General features: G+C 37.8%; 1 protein-coding gene across 2 annotated transcripts in view; it reads right to left on the reverse strand.

Annotated features, from left to right (window-relative positions):
- UXS1 (UDP-glucuronate decarboxylase 1) overlaps positions 1–20,418 on the reverse strand; it is a 56,448-nt gene that overhangs the window by 31,330 nt on the left and 4,700 nt on the right. For both annotated transcript variants that reach the window (XM_040056384.1, XM_058419430.1), the window contains exons 2-5: positions 12,360–12,387; positions 9,655–9,703; positions 7,709–7,752; positions 4,199–4,259 (exon numbers count right to left, since the gene is read on the reverse strand). In XM_040056384.1, the coding sequence (XP_039912318.1) occupies positions 4,199–4,259; positions 7,709–7,752; positions 9,655–9,703; positions 12,360–12,387 (182 nt within the window). The remainder of the gene's footprint in view (positions 1–4,198; positions 4,260–7,708; positions 7,753–9,654; positions 9,704–12,359; positions 12,388–20,418) is intronic.

Consider the following 20,418-nt stretch of genomic DNA (forward strand, 5'->3'; position numbering starts at 1 on the left):
GCAGTTGGATTAGATGATTTTTGCAGGCCCCTTACAAATGAAAAAATTCTATTCTATACCATCAGCATTTGCCTGTACTGAAACTCTGATGTGCTGCTGCAAAGAAGCAAGCAGAAATAAAATATTTTAAATCCTGTACTCCTGTTTCATTGAAGAAACAAGAAAGGTCATTAATGTTTCCCTTTTTGCTCCACAGACTTTATCAGTAAACAAGCAAACAAAAATCACTAATTCAGTACTGAAGGATTCAGGACATTAAGCAGAACTGCAAGTTGTGACACATCCAGACCTATCTACAGAAGCAATTATTTTCTCTGTATTTCATAAACTGCTTTCAAGAACCAAGACACGACAGATCACAACACTCAAAAAGCAGACTTGTCAAAGACCTGTGTGGTATCAGCTATGTAATATTTCTGGATGGTCAAATTCACATTTTGAAAGTGATCCAGCTGTTGATGTCCATTCTTCAGCTGCAGTGACAACTAACTAAACAATGAAAGGACAAGGTGGAATCAACCAGGAATCTAATGAATGGATGGTGTACTGCAATGACAAAGTGCTGTGTGGAAAAGGATGAGATGCCTGAAGTTCTTTTACTTTGGGTTAATCAAAGGCTAAACATTTATCCTGTCCACTACTCTACCATCCACCATTTTAAAATGCAAGATTAGCAGATTTTTTTTTAAACTAGAAAAAAAGAGCAAAGGAAAACTTCCAAAGAATGAAAAGGGGAAAAAAAAGCCATACAAAAATTGTATCTGTTTTCTTTTGTAAAAACTTCAATGTCCACTTCTTGCACTGTCATCCTTCCTTTTCTTATTAAAAGTTCAGGAACTCCAGTGTGTCTAAGCAGTAAGTAGCAGTTAATAGAGGATTTATTTAGTCAGTCTATTTAGTATTCTTCTGAGTTTGCCAGGGTTTCCTTATGGCAGATTCAACACTTTATTCAGTTCCTTGACAAACCTGAAGGAGAAATAGGATTTAGGAGAAATCCCCTCTGGAACAAAAGAAAGAACCCCGCTCACCTTACGCTGCAATAGAGAGGAGGGAAGAGCAGGTTTCTGGCAGAATGCTGAGAATGAGGAATGAAAAGCAGTAGCTGAGGGAGAACAGCCCTTTGCCATGTGCCATCACTTACCAGAGGGAAAAAACAAACCCATGCATGGCAAACCTAATGCCATAAGTTTATCCTGACTCACAAGCAAGCTGCTGCCTTGCTGAATGTCCCAAGGGTTTTGGCTTTGCTGTAGTGACCAGGCCAAGACTCCTCTGTAGAAGATCTGAACCTACTCCTTTAACTGAGGCCCGAGGAAATCTCCTGCTGCTACTTTTATTTCCAGGATTCTAGAGAAGATAAACTCAGTGCTTGCAGTTTACGTCTTTGGTGCAGTAAAAGGAAGTGTCTTCTACCCAATATCCCTTTTGGAAAAAAAAAAAAAAAATCACAAAGCCAACCAAAAAAAGGCAAAGAAGTATTAAAAAAAAAGGAAAAAAGCACACACAAAAAGAAGAAAAAAAAGCACCAAAAAAAGGTGAAAAAAAGCACAAACCAATTCTGTCTGGAAAGAAGTTTCCAATTATCTTAAACCTACAAGTAGCTTTTATGATTAATCAAAGTTGGCTTAATTAACATATCACTTCCATGGGTATTAAACAAAGAACTTAAGAAACAATTCAGAGAGGAGTTGAATTTCCCCTGGAAAAGTTAAAAAACTATGTAAATTGTTTTTATCACTACTTGAGGCAACATTAAAAAAAGATGACTTATCATTGAAGTTCTTTGTACAACCTTCCTGTAATTACTCATAAAAGCATCACTTCTAAATATTAGTTCCTGCAAATCACAGTGACATATTAATCTACATAATCATAAGTTGCACATGAACCATATCCATATCAGATCTGGAGCACCAGCACTTGGGTCTTAAACAGGAATTCCTTATGAAGACAACATTAATGAAAATATTTAATTACTTTGTAGTGCACGTAGGTTTGGTAATTACAGCACTGACTAATAGGCACAAATATTACAGATAATTATCTTCACTAGAGGCACTTACAAGTTTGTCTATTTATTACACATTTCTACTGTCTGCAATCAGATTCAAAACATCTTCTGCCTCATAAGAAAATTAACTTTTTTTGTTGTTTTCTGCTTTTATCAGTTTACTATATCCAATTCAGAAAAACCCCACCCAACAGACTGAATCAATGGCAACACTATTTTCCACAATAACAGGATTCCTTCTCTTGCATAAGAAAGGCTGTGGCCTAGCCACTTCAGAGAATTCAGGAAATAGATAAATCATGCACAAGTTAAAGATGTTTTCAATGAAAGTGACAGGATATCTGGTCTCAGCTGAGATACCACTACTACCAGAAAACATCTCCAAAGAAATGCCATTTAATAAAAAGTAACTGCTACAACAGAAAAACATTGTCTTGTCAGGACAGTGCTGTGGGGATCTCCAGGCTGGAGCTGGAGACTGCAGTCAGAATTTAAAAAAAAAAGTTAAATTAAGAATGTATCTTAGAAAAAGATGTAGTATTAACAAAACACAAAGCAAAAATACATGATCTAGCAAAATTCACTTGGCTAGCCAATTCTTGAGAATTTTCAAGTGTCATGCAACATTTTTATGAGAACTTCAGCTACTCAAAAGAACATGGATTACTTCCCCTAGGATTATGACAGCAACACTGTCATAATCCTAGTCATAATAATAATGTCATAATAATGTCAGAAGGGAACTGCCCATGTGGGCAGGAGGCCTATGAATTCCTACCCAAGTTGGCACAAAACTAGTCAGAACAACCTGCCACTCCTTTTGGCCAGCTTTCTCTGCAGTCATTTAAACTCTACAAAATACACGGGGAACCAAAATCCTATTCACTTCCAGGTCAGCTGAAAATACTCCAATTCCAACCACTTGCCACCTCTGTTGAAGCAACAGATTTCAACAAAATATCCAGTATTTCTCAGTGGCAAAGTCTGGAAGTGAATATTAAGAGCTTCACAGCCCGTTAACAGCTTTCACTGACACTTCTGTTTGAAGTACAGTCTCACACAGAAAACATGACTTTAAGATTACTTTATACCCTTGCAAACACACAAAGTACACAATTTAGGAATTTTCAAAATTAAACCTCTCTCTATTTTCCTCAGTTTATCTTCTATATTCAACAGGGGCGCTGGGAGTCTACAGGTCTCCCTCCTTCAGACTGTCATAAAAATGACAGAGCACCACTGCAGAACTAAACTGATTTGGTAGCACTTCTTTGTGGAATTTTGCAATAGCAATGAAGATTATTGCCTAACAATGCAGTAAAATAGTTTTACCTGCATCTTTTCAGTTTTTTTCTTCAAGATTTTGAAGGCAAAGCAAACAAAAGCACCAGCTAAGTTAGGCATGTTAGCAGGGTTTTACTGTAGACTTTACTTTCTACTAGGGAAGTAGGAGTTCATACTCTATTTTACACATCTCAAGGAGCTATACTTTCTTGGCCTTCAAAACATGGGGACAATTCTCCCCCGACCAGAAAAACAGAGACAAGGAAAATCTAGGCCACGGATAACTTCCAAAGTGCTTGCAGACAAAACTGGAAAACCAATTTCCAGCACAATTCACTAAGTTTAAGAATGCCCTGGAGAACTGCTTGTCCTGACTTAACCTGCCATCCTCTTCCATCCTCAACTGCTTATGATGCTTTCAAATAATAGAAACAACAGAGCAGATACAGAGAGATGAACATTCGCTGCAGAGCAACAGCTCCTCTTCTCTAGCCTTATGACTAGATTTTGCCCAATTTGGTCACACAAGGTTCCTGTCAATATGTGCTTAAGAAGTTTCCCAGTCTCTGTAAGTTTAAGCTATCTGGGAACACACACAAAGACTCTTTCTTCGGCAATATGATCCTGAGAAGTTACAGGGAAAAGCAATTTAGCTGGCAAGTCAAACTTCAAAAGCAGAGTCCAAGCGTATTGTTCTTCAAAAGCATTGTCCAAGTGCAATGCTGAGTTTGAGAACATCAACACAAATAAGTGAAGCAGTGCCATAAAACCTGTGCAACACATATGACATCCAAAGTAACTCACTTAATTCCTTCCCATGTCTTTAATTCTACAAAACAGATCACGTTCCACAGAATTTTTTGGTATGTCCCCAAAACGAACTCTGAGTAAACACAAACTTACCAGGATTCTTTTACGATCCTTTTCTGATAAAAATTTCACTGGTGGGTATTTCTGGGTGAAACTACAGAGCATTTCAAAACAAAGAAGAAAAACTAAGTAAGTTTCAGCCTGGTTTCTTTCACATACGTCTTTGATATGTGAGAAAGTACTCTGAAAAGCTTCCATTCTTAAAGTTCTGCTAAGAGTATATTTAGTCCTGTGTTCTAAAAAAGAATCTGGGTCAACACAAGACAATGCCTATGCATGGTGAAATATCAAAATTCATCTGCGGAGCGCTTTTATAATTTCTGCCTGATTTTATATAATGAATCACTTGACTTTTATCTTTTGAGAGCAGAACTAGTGCCAGGCATGACATCAGAAGAGAATAAAACAATAAAACATTAGCAGTGACTGGACACCTTCTTTTTGAAGTTTTAAGAGGCAAACAACCCTTTTAAACAAAGCTCTGGAAAACAAAACAAATTTTGTTGACTTACCGCAAACAAACGTCTTCAAACACTTCTTCTTGAAGTTTCAATGTGAAACTTACAACATAAAGTTTTAATTCTCCTTAAAGTTTTCCAAAAACCAATATAAAGTTTACGATCAGAATGTTGAAAAAACACATTTTAAGATATTTCAACAATTTCTACAAGAGAGCTTACTCAGTATGAAAACAAATCTTAATTTTCTTAGACATACTAGATTGCCATATATTTGATGGTCTTCAAGCAAGTAATTTAATTTTTGCACCTTCTTTACAAGAACTTAATCAAACCAAAACCACCATAAAATAAAATTATGCGACATGAATCTTAAGCGCTCTCTAAAGCTCTTGATGCTTCAAACCTTAGAATAACTTCTCTCCCTCCCTGGCATGCATTCTGCATAGAGCAACAAAGTTCTCTGAAAGAAGGTGTGAATTTTATTTCAGTAGTTAGCCTCAGTCCTGGTAATTTAACTACAGATCAGCGTGACACTGCACAAAAATTAAACTATGATTATTATTCTTCTCCAGTAAGCCCACAGGCTAGAGATAGGCTGTGTAGCATGCAGAAGCTAAAAAATGCCAAGAGTTACACTTTCTTCTACTCACAGTCACTGATTGAACTGACCCTACAACTGTGATCTTGAAGCACCTCCTCCACTGCTTCTAACCTGCAGTACTGGCTCAACAGGAATCCTTCAGCACCAGAGCACAGATGCTTCTGTACTTTCTCCAATTTTCATCACAGCATGAAAGCTGCTTTCAGTTTCTTGAAGAGGGAAAATATGGCAATGGAACCTTCCAATGTTAGCCACAGGGAGACTGAAAAAGAAGCTATCCACACTTGCCTTACATCACTACACCAGTCAGTAACAATTTCTTTGATTTATGCTGAAGCAATGAAAGACAGCAGTGCACAAACACAATGCAGATGTGTAAAAAACATCCTTTCTGAGATAGAGAGGAAAATTCACTCACAAGAAGAGATTTATGGAGTTCAAAATAAGTTTAAGTGTAAAATAACTAGATGCAAGGCAAGTCTCTCTCTTCCATTCTGAAGACCACTATTTTAAGGTTGCAGCCTGGAGTCATATTGCTGTCAAAGGGACTTCATAACCATTTTTTGCTTCTTCTGTTATACCAGTAGCAGTTTAGACGCAGTGGGACAGAGTCTGGCAGCCAAATGACAACCTTTTGGCAACAAGATGGAGTTTATCTTGACTTAATACTTGCTTTGATGACTACATGGCAATGCTTTTGCTGTGCAAATTCTTAATAAAAACTTTACAGCCCTAGCTTCAGTTAAACAATCTCTTGTCATGAGACTAGCATTAAGGAATACTTGTCTTTCCTGATTCTCAAAAGCATGACGATGGCTTGCTTTCAGGTTTTATCAGCTTATGAAGTAAGAAAACATTGACACTAGAATAAGCTTTGCAAGCAGGATAAGCTTTCAGGCATCTGACAGTGAGTAGTTATTTACTGCCACTTCACATAGATATAAAATTTAAAAAAAATAATTGTAACAACCCACATTCAGCTGCACCAGCAGAATAGAGGTACATGGCTACATTATTTGAAAAATAATAAAAAGATAAGAGAACCCTTTTTGTGAAAGTATAATTTCCAGATTGGTTCAAACAGAGGTGAAAAAAGTATTTTTGATTCATTCTCCTTTTTCCTAGACATCTGAAACAGGGCTTATCAATACACATGAAAAGGCAAGAGTATTTATATGGCTTGTGGGAGAAGTTTTAACTTAATGGTTCTACTTAACTCATTGCTCATTTGAAAAAATACAACAATTATGAAATAAAGAAGAGCCAATCAGGATAACCTCCCACAAAAGTCTTCTGTGGATGGCAGAAGAAAATACACAAATCACCCACAACTGAAGTTGGACTATCAACAAAGATTAAATAAATCAATTTAATATTGTAATTGGCAAGGTGGTGACACAACCTGCAATTTGTTTTACTTTGCAAATATATGCCTAGTTCAACCTATGAAGTTCATGTGCACATTAAGAGATGAGCAACCAACTCAGTATTCTCACTGAAATAAACTGCATGTGACAGGCCACTGAACCTTTCAAATCAATTGTAAAAAACAGAACTGAAATTTCTTCTCCTTTTCTTTTTATCCTTACAGCCCAGGAGGGGTGGAGGAGGAGGGGCAGCTGCTCACTGACAAGACAAAACTCTGAACACCAAAGCACTGCATGTGTCAAGCATTATCTCTGGCCAGCAGCAATGGTATTCTGTCCCCTCTCCAGAGGAAGAGCACACAACCACCAGTATGCAATACCCCACGAGGGCTTTCTGGTACTGCTTGGACAGTCCAGACTTGGCCCTTTGCAATGCAGCACTCTGCTTTGTCTGGGACACAAACAGTGGCACCTGCAAAACACTGGCCAAAGCAGCATGCCTTTGTCAGAGCTGACAGTTCCCAATGCCATACCAGACATTATTCAGTGATGAAATCATCTGTCCATGAGGACACCCAGATTAGAGAACTGATGTGACACAAAGGCAGAGAACAGGCAGAGTGAGGGATAACACATTCCTTTACAAATCCTGAGAGAAGCAGGTCACTCAGGCTCATCCAAAGCATGTACACAGGATAAGATGCACAAGCAAATCACTCTGCAGTAGCTCAACCAGAGTAACTGATCACAAGTATGGGAAAAGTTTGATAAAACATATTTTAAGTCTCTTGAAGATGAAATTAGTATGTCTTACAAGACATAAACCATGGTAAGCCATTCATCAGCTGGACTCCAAATAGCAAATTCCTCCACAGGATTTGAACTTTTATGAGAGTCCAGCACTCCCAGCTTGATTTAGTAGGATCAATCAGCCTGAATACCTTAACCATTACTGTCTTAGCATTCAAAGCAGTCCTCACTTATATATGATAACAAGTCAAAGGTGCTGAAGGTATATACAAACATTTATTTCAAGCCTACAACTACAGAACTGACTGCTACAGGAAAGAAATTGTGCCTTTGAGCAGCTTCCCAAATTCAGCAGATGACATACCTTTTTTCTAGATCTTTGATTTTCTCCCTTAGAGGCGCAACAGCCTAAAACAAAGAAAAAACATTTAATCTTTGAAGAATAGAATGGGATTCACATCACAAAACACGCACACAGGTAGCTGTGTTAGGGCAAAATTCATGGCAGTCTCATATGCAGATCTTTACTGAAGACACTCCAAAAAACTTACATTTTAAAGCCTCCTTTACATAAAGAACCTTTGAACCTTTTCCACCAAAAATCAAATCACCTCAAAAAGTGTGAAATGCAATCCCTTAGCTTACCATAGAAAACAAAACATTTCAAGGCTATAAGTACCATAGTCCTGACAAGGACATCCAATGTTATGATTCCTATTTGGCAAAGTGAAGTCATAAGTGATTGTCTGAGATTGCCAAAGGTAATCTATATCCAGCAACAGAACAATGGGACAGTAATTTAAACATCAACTATTTAAATGGACAACAGATAAGCATACAGAGGACACAGAGAGAGGGGAATCAGCTCCAGTGAAATGACTGTAATTCTCTCAGAACATACTATGCAAATTTAAAGATACATCATGTTTAAATATCTAAATATGTTCTACTTCACGATTTGAGGGTATATTTAGACTTAAGAAAATATTCAAAGGAAATTTGTTAGAAAATATAGTTCACGTACCAAGATTTCTGTTTGCATTTTCACAGCTTCAGAAGAACCACTTAGGCTGGCATCAGTTTCAGTTTCTTTAACACAGGATCCAAATTTCTAACAGTCCTGCTGAATTTCAACAGGAGTCTCTGAACTCTTGTTTTTTAAGTTCACTAAAGCCTTGTCACAAAATTTACCCTCTTAGGCTATACATAAGTTGAAAGCTGTCAGAAGTTCTAAGTGGTACTAAGTGGTAGCACATCAGCAAACACCATTAATTTGTTTTACACAAATACATCTGGATAGAGCTAGACAATTCAAGAAATTCATAAACAGAATAAAGCTACATACTCATGTTAAGAGGAAATAATATGGTACTGTCATTTATGTTCATTAAATATTTAGCTCTGTGGAACAGCAAATAGTTCTTGAAACAGTTATACTTACTCCGACTGTGTAAGACATTATAGAACTTTAAAAATAAGATCCAGAAATGCTGAACTTCTCAGACCTTACAGTAACTCCGATCTATACATTGAAATACTTGAATTTCACCATTCTTAAACAACTGGAATTTTCACAATGCTTGTTGCAACACTTATCAGATTTTTTTTTTTTTTAAAACCAAACCAACCAACCAAAAAAACAGAGAGAGAGGAATGCAAAAGACAAGGTGAGAATACAAGTTCTCCATTGATTTTAAGCAATTTCAGTGGGCTGCTCACTGTGTTGAGAGGAACAACTGCTATATAAACCTGCTGGAATACAAGACACCAGGCAGACCAGACTACTCTAGTACAGGAACACACATCCATACAAGGGTAAGGGGTATCAACTTCAAGGACTTCTCTATTTAATACTTCTTTTTATTGCTATTAGACTGGAAGGCTGAAACATTTGGAGACAGATCTGTTGCACAGATTCTCAATATTTCAGAACTGAGACTGAAATGAGGTAATGGTACAGCAGTTCAGAACCAGTAGTATGTTCAGTCCCCATGTCTACTCCAGAAATTGCCAGGACTTGTGCTTAAAGCCTTGGCACTGCTCTTGGGAGGATTCAACCAGTCTGCGAAGCAAATGTATCAGCAGATCTATCACTTTCAAGAAAGGAAAATAAAGTGGACTCACAGATCAATGTCAGAAACTCCACTAGAGAGAAGAACAGTTCAAAAACTTATGTACAGACATAAATCCAATGCTTTGGTTTTAGCAGAATCAAGAGTAATGAGATAAAACTAAATATACCACTTCAATATGAAATAAGTGAAAAGGAGTCCTCAAAATAAAACAGATTACAACTACTAGCAAACTAACCTCCTCTATTCTACTTTCCACCTTCTGATCCCCATTTTCTTGAAGAGACCTGTTGGCAAGAAAAGAAAAAAAATAATCCACACCTAAGAAATAACTGCTCCACCACACCTGCATCATATTAAAGCAGCATCCTCAAAGCATCTCCAGTTAGTATTATTTCAAAAACATAATTAGACTGAAATAAAGAGGATGGTCTGATTTCCATTGCAATCCATCAGTTTGGCAGAAACTGATCCAAGCCCACAGGAAAGAACAGTATCAATAAAAACAACATTCATTTTACACAGAAAATTAGGTTCATTTTAGAAAAGTGTCTAATCATTGAGTTTGAGTGTAACTTTACTGTGCAAATGCCCAAAATATCTCTCTGAGGGTCTCTGTTTATTGTATGCTGACAAAACATTTTTCCTTAGGCAAATGTATCTCCCTTTGAGCTTTTCCAAACACATGGGAAAAAACCCCAACTGTACTAAATTGTGTCTTCAGCAACTGCCCTATGGGCAATACTGACTTCTCACACAAATGTTACTCATTTGAAATGAAGCCAAGAATGAAGTATGTCGTGGTAACTTGTGAAAACAGAATACCGTCTAAAACACTGGTGCCTTGCACAAATCTGTGTGGTTTTATTTAGCTGATAGTATACAGTGTCTCAGTTATGTCACTTGAGTAAACTTTTACTAGTGTAGAATATGTATTTTTAAATTTTACCCCTTGTATCAAGGTTATGCAATTTTTCTTACATTTGTGTAATTATATTTTTTTTCAACTAAACCTTCTGAAAGAGGAATTATTTCTCTCACAGTAGTTAAGTTTTTGCATACTAGAGGATTTGTGGATATCCAACATAAAATGCAGTTCTTTCAAGTAAAAAACAGAGCTCCTTTACTTGGAACCTGAACTCATTACACCTAGAGAAACAGAAGATCCTTTGTTAAGCAGATATATATATATACACCACACTGTTAGAAGTTAAAGCAACGATTCCCTTCCTAACCTTCTGTAAAACTCTCACTTTTTTAAAAAGTCAACTCAGTCTACTACTGAGGCAAAGACCTTATTGACTAGATTCATTTTTATCTCTGAAGAATACAGTAAATTCCTACACTAAGACACATATTCCCTGAACCATGTGTTCAAACGAAGTGGTCATTTATTGCATTAGTGGCAAATAAAACCCCTGCAGCTAACCTAGAATGAATTTATTACAAGGAAGTGATATTAAGCTATCCTGGTGGATTTTGAAAATGTTTTCCCAAGTAACATAAAACTGCAAAAAACTATGCTAAAAACTGTGGAACAGATAGTCTTTCTTCTCTTGTAAGTGAGGAAAGAAAATTTGGAAAACCCCTCAGAATTTAAAAAGGTCCCCTCAAAAATAGCTCCTACTGTTTCTAACTCACAAATCCTGCAACTCAAGGACTGGCAACTCTGCAGTCTATTTTTTATTGAGCATTTCCTCCTAACAAAGACAATCTTACTGGCTGAGGACCAACATTAGTCCTTCAGAAATAATTTTCCCCCTCAACAGCTCTACAAAGGACATCTCAAGTAAGACTTCAGAGGTAGGTAGGGGCAGAATTTATAAGGACAGCTTATCAGAGAATAAACACCCTGGATCCCACACCCACCTGTCCTCCTCAAACCCCTCTCTGAAGTTCTGTTCCTTTGTTAAGAAATGCTCAGCTGCTCATGTAGCAGCTGCTAAGCTGCCATGGTTTGCTAGTCATGATAACATGGTAATCTAACTGATACCTCCATCTGCAAGCCACAGCAGCCCAGCAGCTGTTAGCCTGACAGCTGAGTACTCCTGGCATCAAAGGTGGGATCCAAGAGGAGTAGAGTGGACCACTTGGGATAGGAACAGACCCCAGGGTGAGCTGTCCGGGGTTAGAGCCTAGAGAAAATTCATTATTATTCTTGTTTTGTCTCAAATCTTTCCTACTATGTGCTGTTAAGAGTGGCAACAGAATATCTAAAAACCCTTTATTATCAAAACAACATGATAAAATATTTTGTCCTCTATACACAGTGACTGCTGTAGGGAACAAGCTGTCTCCATATTCTTCAATTTCTTTTGCAGCTGGGTCTTTCTGGTGAATTTTCCTGCAGGACAAGCTCACATGCAAGCAGATATGTGAAAATCTGCACGTTTTACATACATACTGTTTGTCTTTCTATTTCTAAAGGAAAAAATTCTAGGGGACAACACAGGATTTTCTGCTTTTCAGCAGTTAAACTATCCAATTCTCTACCAATTAACTGTGGAGGATGAAAAGCTCTCCAAAGCACATTTCTGATTCTAGGTATAGAAATATAATAATGGCAACCAGTGGAGAATGTGCTGCTCTTCAGTAATTAAGCCCACATTATCACTGAGATACAGTCACATCTGTGCTGAGGAAAAGCAGAATCCAAGCCTATACAAGCAGGTATGCCAACTAATTGGACAAAATTAGGAGACGAATTTGTGCAAAGAAAAGTATATGAAGTGTGAATAAAATCCTGGGTGAGATCTATAGCAAATGTACAACCATTTTTGAGACTGAACACTTTGCATTTTTAAAAAAACATGCTATCAGCTGCTTAGCAACCACCCAAACAAAAGTGTGAGTTGCTGTTTTTCTCTCTACTTATATTGGTGGGAAAGGTAAGTTAATTTTATTAAACATAAGGATATTCAATACAAAAATTATATACTTTACCTCATATTGACAAAGTTTCCCCATACAGCTGGAAAATAAGAAGAGAGAAAACATTACAATGTCATATAGGAAAAATTACCTCATGTACTGCTATTATCATCTGAAAGAATTTAAGACAATATTAAGTAAGTTAACCATAAATTATCTAAGTTACATATACACCCCCCATATATAAGTGCCTAGAATTTCGTTTCAGAGTATGGGTGGAATTCTGATGAGATTACATGAAACTGTAAAAAATACACACAAATTATCTAAACTGTAATTTGTCACTGCACACAGATTAAATAAACCCTAACACTCTACTTGTTTATTAGGGATACTGGAAAAAATGACATGAGCAACAAAGGAGCCCTGTAGACCCAAACCACACAAATTGGAAACTGCAGAATGACAAAAGACTGGCCACTACAGGTTAGAGCTGAACCAGTCCAAAGAGGTGCCTCAAGAGTCCTGTATTAAAGGTAACAAGTGCTTGTGTGCACACAAAATTGTGTCTAAATACATACATATTGTGATGAAGACAAAAAAGGCACTAAGCAATATAACAAAATGCCTCAGTGAGCAACTGAAACTCATTTATGACTGTTTGTATGGAAAAGGTTTTATAGAAAGATAAATCACAATATAAAATCAAAGACCAAAGATGTAACATATTTTAGGTCCAGCTAAAGATCCAGCTGCCCAAGTTTCTACTATAAAAAACAAAACCTTCTGAGACTGGTCAGGGTTTAGGTGATTACAGGAAGACTATCAGAACACTGACTTTGCTTTTAAGTTTCAACTATGAAACACAATGCAGCTTAAAGTAAAAAAATGAGAAGCCATAAACCAGGCTACACTGCCAAGGAAGACTTGACAACTTTGCATCATCAATATAAACAAGGTTAACATGGAACAGTTTTGTAAGGGACTCTGCCAAACAGGCAACACGGGAAATGCACTCCAAACATCTCCAGAAAATCATTCTGGAGTTGCTCTTTAAAAGACAAGGCTCAAGCTGAGGACCCAAATAACACTGGATCTTCCGAAGTAGCCCATATGCATACATAGAGAAAACTTCTAAAATGCCCACAGATTTTGTAAGCTGTATTGAGCAGGTCTTGAGCAGCAGCTAGTAAACTATTTTGCCCACCTTTAGGCTTTGCACATACATTTCCATCGCTATTACTCAATGAGCTCAAGCAGACGATGAGGTGCTACAGAAACAAAACAAAACAAAACATGCTTCTACAGTCACAGGCATCTTCCAGACAGGAGAAATGAAACATTCCCAGGAAGGAGGAGTGGGGAGGACACAAATGAGGATTCAGTAATGCAATTGTTCTAGCCTTCAGGGGATGGCAAAGCTACTGAACTGTTCTTAAGTGCTGAGTGCTGCTGTAACTCAAAAGAATCCATGACAGACTACACTACAAAATAAGCTGTAAGAGGGCCCTGTGTTATCTGTGATGATACCATAAAACCTCCTGTCATCTTCTGTGGAAAAGATGTGGAAGTTTTATTATTTAAGAACAAAAGATCCATAAAATCCAACTGAATTTTTAAATAACTTGTATTTTGTGTTAAGTAGGTAAAGTAAATTTAATGTGGTGAAAATGGGATACAGTGTTGAGCACAGTTAAATTCAAGTTATTTACCCTCTGGCTAGGATTTTAGAATGACGTATAATAACACAAATGGAAAAAGACTGTTTTCTTTCAATGAACGATGACAATCTGGCAGTTACAGGTACAGAATTCTCCAGTTAAACACGACTGAGCTACATTCACAAAGAATTATTTTTCTGGGCTACAGAAACCCATACAAAATAATGTAAGTGGTTATGCAGCAGCAGGAAGCATCTGGGTTTAGCTGGTGAAGTAGGAATTGATTGAAGAAAAAAAAAAAAAAGGAGTTGCCAGCTGCAACACAAATACCACCCCTCCCAGTTTTGTTGCAAAGACAGTGAAGCCACATTGCATACAAAGAACTGGCTTCCTAAAGAAAACATGTGGCTTGTGTGTGCTCAGTGTCCACAGCAGGGAAGGGAAGCTCAAAAAGGCATTCACATCCTTCCAGAAACACTGTTTCTGATATCCCAGTTCTGTAGGAGTACATGACCTCGCATTAAACTTTTACAAAGCATATTGGGTACCACTGCAAAAAAAAAAAAAAAATTTGCAAAATTAACCACACAGGAACTATTAGACAGAGAGATCTGAAGAACCCTGAAGTCTCTCATGTGTAGAAATGTTGCAAAAACTCACTTCAACATACTGACAGCCCTCATAAAGGATTCTGAATGCACAATTCTAAAAAGGATTTCTTTGGCTACTGCTACTCACATGGGGCTTACATCAAACTTGAAGGGATCAGAGCTAAGATTTTTGTATGACAGTGGAAATAAGGTTTGGCTGTTTTTCTTCCAAATACACAGCTGTTTACATAACAGGCTTACCCAGCAGCAGAACCAGAAGCACAACTCTGGCTCACAGAGGATTTCCTTGCCCTAAAGGTTAAGTCAAGGCTGGTTTGACATTCAGGCAAGAATAGTGGAACACAGAGGTAAGCAGGTCCAAATCCATATGCAGAATGATGAAAATTACAAGCCTAAATTCAAGATGAAAATCCTTACAGGCATCACAAAACCACTTGAGAGGCGCATCGAGTTCAGGCCCCAAAAGCTGCAAACACAGATGGTTAAAAAAATCTTCCTCATCAGCAAGGTCATGAAATGGGCACTACACATAAAACCAGCTTTCAAAAGCATGAGACTCCTAATGGACCAAATCTGAGCAAACACTAACACAACTCAGAACCTCACTGTAAAAGCCAGTTTTAAAAATTCAAGTCTAAAGCCAAATCTTTTAAGCCAAAAGGTATTAGTAGAGGATAATAGTGCCAATTCTCAGACTGTAGAGACTTAACACCCTCACCCCCCACAGCCACACAAAACATATTCCAAGAACTTCCAACTCATCCAACTAGAGAGCATTCATAAACATAGCCTTTTTGCCATGTACTGGACTAGACAGAAGCATGACTTGTAATCTAACAATCAAGACACCTACAAGAGAAAGAGACACAGGTTCTACTTCTTCTTTCAGAGACTGATTGTAAACTTCACCCAGGGATTGCTTAAGGTCACAGCAAATTGCTTTTAGGGAACTGATCAGAAAATCTGAATTGTTGCATCCTGGTTTAATGGCCTGCAGAAGGAGTAAAAATAGGACTACACCTACCTGTTCTAAGGTGATTTTTTTTTTCTCTTTGCATCCTTTTCATAAAATAATGAGAAATAATTTTTATTGTTGCATTTTTGAAAGGATTAGTTGCAGGTACAATGAAGAGTAAAACACGTTAGTCATTAATCATTCCCACAGACCTTACACTTTAAAATTAAGGCTTCCAGAGAAGAACATGCCTTGAGTGAAATGATGAAGAACTCTCTAAAAGAGCCTCTTTTAGAAAAAAAAAAAAAGATTTGTTTCTTAATGGCCTGATCACAGTATTTTTATAAAAGAGGTTATTTATGTTTATCCGACTAAACATTAATCACTCAGGGTTTTCAGAAAATCCCAATGCTTTTTTGTTTCTCTCCCCAGCCTCTGAGATTAAGCTCTAAGCACAGCCTCACAAAAATTTTTGTGGGTTTTCAAGCCTTCTCAAACCTAAGTTAAAAGGCAATTAGTTATATATGAGTAAAGAATGGGTTGTTGTTTTTTTTTCCTACTGAAAAAATTTCCACTCCTGGAAATTTAAAAGCTTGCTTAGTTTTTCTAGAGAAGCCCCGTTCTGAAATGATGCTGGATTCAGGACTGCAATGACTGGGATACTGTCAGCAAAAGAATACTGCAGGAGCTATCCTCTGGATACAAACCAAGCCTGCCTATATTAAGAAAAAACAACAACAACAACAAAAACCCAAAACAAACAAACAAAAAACAAAGCCCCCCCCCCAAAAAAAAAAAAAAAAAAAAAAACCCACCACACACCACACCACCACCAAACAATTCAAAACCAACACAAACTACAAAATCTGTTAAATCACACTTGAAAAATACAACAGAGACTCCAAGATCCTGGCTGGGGTTTTGCTGAGCATCTACTACTAAATGGACACTTCAGTATCATAGTCAGACTTTTAACTCTGGCCAGTTCTACTTCACAGCAGCCAAACAGTATCTTTCCAGATGCTCAGAACACAGGAATAGGATGTATGTTTTCATCTGAATATCCTTTGAATTTGTCATCTGCAGTAATACTTTTTGTACAGATTCTATAAAATACAGATTACTGTACTAAGAGAACCTTGCATACTCTAATTAACTCATCCACAGTAGGCTGGGGAGCCAGAAAAATAACCCTGCACAACCTGAAGGTGGGAAAAAACACAATCCTAAAAGAAGCCTCTACCCTTATCTCTCTTCTCTGGGTCTCTTTAAATGACATTAAAATCAAGTCAAAGACTATCACAGGCCCTCAACAGTAGTACACACTCAATCTGAAATTATTAGTGACAACACTAATTTCAGCATCACATACATTTTAAAACAGGTATGTTAAAAAGCAAAACCACGATGTCCATAGAGATCCAACTGTACCGAAACCAGATGCAATTTCTTTTAAAACCATATTCTTTCCCAATTGCTTTGTTGTTTGCATTTCAGGACACTGTGTTAAAGAAACTTTTACACAAACTTTTGTCTAAATAGATTTAGGTGAAAGCACAGGAAATTTTCCCTGTATCTCCCTCCTTTCAACTTCTGCTCCTCAGAATAAAAAAATTACAAGATTATGTTTGTTACAAATAGATTTCACTACCAACAGAAACAGCATGCAGGAATAAAATGAATTGATATGCAGTCATAGCCAGAATTTCTAGAGCAAACTTGTATGCTCTGAACATCCAAAGTGAATTGCTTCAGTCAAACTTTCCATTTCAGAGAGATGCAACAGCATTCAAAAGACGGTTTGGGGGTTTTTTTGCTTAAATCTGACTCTCCACAGTCACTTAGCGACTTCAGTCTCCTGGAAAAAAATCAGGCTTTCGTTTCCAGATGCAAACCCGACAAAAAGGGAGAGCATGCAAAGGGAAATCATAAAATTCTTTTTAACACAACTGCAATTAAGTTTTTATTTAATTACTTGATACATTTAATAACGTAAAGAAAAATATTTTCTTTAGGAAATAAATTATTAATAAAAATAAAAAATTATTTCCCACACAACACCTTGTAGCTAAATTGGAGGAATAGGACTTTGATAGACTACTCAAGAGATGGCAGCTGGTTAGCTGCATCCAGGGCTCAGTGCCCAAATGGAGATCAGTAACAACTGGCGTCCATCAGGGAGGTGTACTGGGACCAGTACTGCTCAGTATCTATTAATGACACAGACACAGCAACTGAGTGCATCCTCAGCAAGCCTGTAGATGACACTGAGCTGGCAAGTGTATTGAGGGAAGGGATGCCATCCAGAGGGACAATGACAAGGGACAAGCTTAAGGAGTGAGCAAACATGAACCCCATTAAGTTCAAGGCAAAGCGCAAGGTCCTGCACATGGGTTGGAACAACCACCAGTATCAGTACAAACTGTGTTACAAAAGGACTGAGAGCAGCCCTGTCAAGAAGGTCCTGGGGACACTGGTGAAAAATTTGGACATGAATTGGCAACATGCACTTTCAGCTCAGAAAACAAATCATACGCTGTGCTGCACCAAAAGAAGTGAGGCGATTCTTGCTCTACTCCACTCTCATGAGACACTACCTGCATACAGCTCTATGGCTCTAAGGACAAGAAACACATTGACCTGTTAGAGAGGGTCCAGAGGAGGGCCACAAAACACGGTCAGAGGAACAGAACACCTCTCTTATGAGGACTGTCTGAGAGAGCTGGCTAGAAGAGCCTGGAGAAGAGAAGGCTCTGGAGAGACCTTATTGTGGTCTGTAATGACAGGACCCTTAGGAGGCAATGGTGTTAGCCTGAAAGAGTAGGTTTAAGTAAGATGTGAGGAACCAACTCTTTACTATGAGAGTGGCAAGCCACTGCAACAGGTTGCCCAGAAAAGTTGGGGAAGGCCCACACCTGGAAACAACATGAAGGTGGACAGGGCTCTAAGCAACCTGTTCTACTGAAAGATATCCCTGACAATGGCAGTGGGGGGCTGGACAAAGATGATCTTGAAAGGCGCCATTCAATGCAAACCATTCTACGAATTGGCCAATGTATTTCAAACCGCCTTTTACAGTCTAGATTCTATAAGAATAAAACAACCCTCTCAACTGTATTCTCTCTGTAATTCCAGCAGTATATTAATTTGCTTCAGAAAATTATTTTACTGATGAGAGTATTTTGTTGTATTAGTGAAGACAACAACATACAATTACTAATCATAACTTTGTATTAAAAAATGTCACCTTTCTGAGTGAAGTTTATGATAATGTCTTTGGGGAATGTACAACAACTTGAATATTAAAAAAAAAAAAATATTTAAAACACCCCACACCTCTGGTAAGTCTACACAGATCTCTGTATTGCAAACAGTTCTTGTTGCATTTCCTGAACTGATGTCTTGCTCAACAGTAAAGTTCCTGCCGCAAATCAAAGACAGCCAATAGGAACTGTAGCTTTTCCCACATGAGAAGTACCCTAGACACAAGGACACAGGCTTTGCTACGGGAAAGATGCTGTCTCTGTATCTTCAACAGCACCCTATGTCAACCCTTCAGCTAGTCATCAACTAGGAAACCAAAGGCAACACAATCACCAGGAAATTTCTCCACCCTCTCTTAAGAACAAACACTTAAACCTTGGCAAACCAATACTCTTGCACAGCTGTGAGATATAACATTATGCAAATTTTCTTTCTTCACAAGAATTAATGGAGCTTCATACTGCATGGGAAGGTAGCCAAGGATACTTTTTCTTACATTTCAGTTAGCATCCTCACTTCATGACTGAATTTTGTTCCTAGTTTCCCAGAAGGAAAATTCTCTTGAAATTTGCTATTAAGACTTTTTTCCACCTCTCTGCTCACTGTTACTACTCCTTCCTGCCTCATATCTTCAGCATACCATTCTTTACCACTGCTCCTCCTCTGACCTAACTGCTGATAGCTAAGACTGTTTTCAGTGGACTCACAGAGTGTTCCAATGGTCAGCACTGTAACTGAAGCAAATCCACTTTTCCCAGCTACCTTTCACAAAACCCTTCGGGGAGTAATAATCCCCACCTCTCCCTCTCTACAGTCCATAAATGAGATGCTGAAAACTACCAGTTTCAACTAAACTCTACTTTGGTCAACCAACCTTAGAAAAAAAAGGAACCAGCAATATAAATGTCAGAAATATTCTCATTTGCAAAAACAGAGAGTAAAGAAGGTAGAAGCTCTAAAAATGTTAGAATGGGTTAGAACAATGACATTGCTGTCTCCTGCACATGCTACAGAAGAGACAAATACTAAGTGGAGGTAAAAGATTAAAAACTAATATTAAATGGAGATAAGAGAGGAACTGTAAGATTAATTTCTCCAGGATGCCAAAAATTGTTTTAGAACATCAAGGCTAGCAAGAGTCTATCAGAGTCTATCTATTTCTGATCAACAACTGAAGCATGAACAAATTTTCATAATCTACATAAGTGCAGCTAGTTGCAAGCCTGATGAGCAGGGACAGTGAACTTATTTGCATAAACCCACAAATGAAAGGCAACTCAGTGAATGTGAACCTAGCAAGCAAATGTTTTGGGTTCGATTTTTTTTGGTGGAGAAACCACGGCAAGCTGACACAAAAAGCATGCAAGCCTGATGTCCTACACAACCATTTCTAACTCTTCCATGGCCAATCAACCCTGACATCTAGTTACAAAATGGCTGGGGAAGAAAGATTTCTGTTGCTGAATAACATTGAGACAGATAGCCAGAAGCAACAGGGCAGGACCAACTTGGTAACTGCTTTTCTAGTATGAAAAGTGGAAGTAAAAGTGTATCAAAACAAAACATTAAGTAGCATTTAACCTTCATTTTGAACATATGCAAGACAAGCAGTATGCAAGGGGCTGGTAAGATTCAAATGG

This window comes from Hirundo rustica, chromosome 2, assembly GCF_015227805.2.
Source record: "Hirundo rustica isolate bHirRus1 chromosome 2, bHirRus1.pri.v3, whole genome shotgun sequence".
NCBI classification, from domain to species: domain Eukaryota; kingdom Metazoa; phylum Chordata; class Aves; order Passeriformes; family Hirundinidae; genus Hirundo; species Hirundo rustica.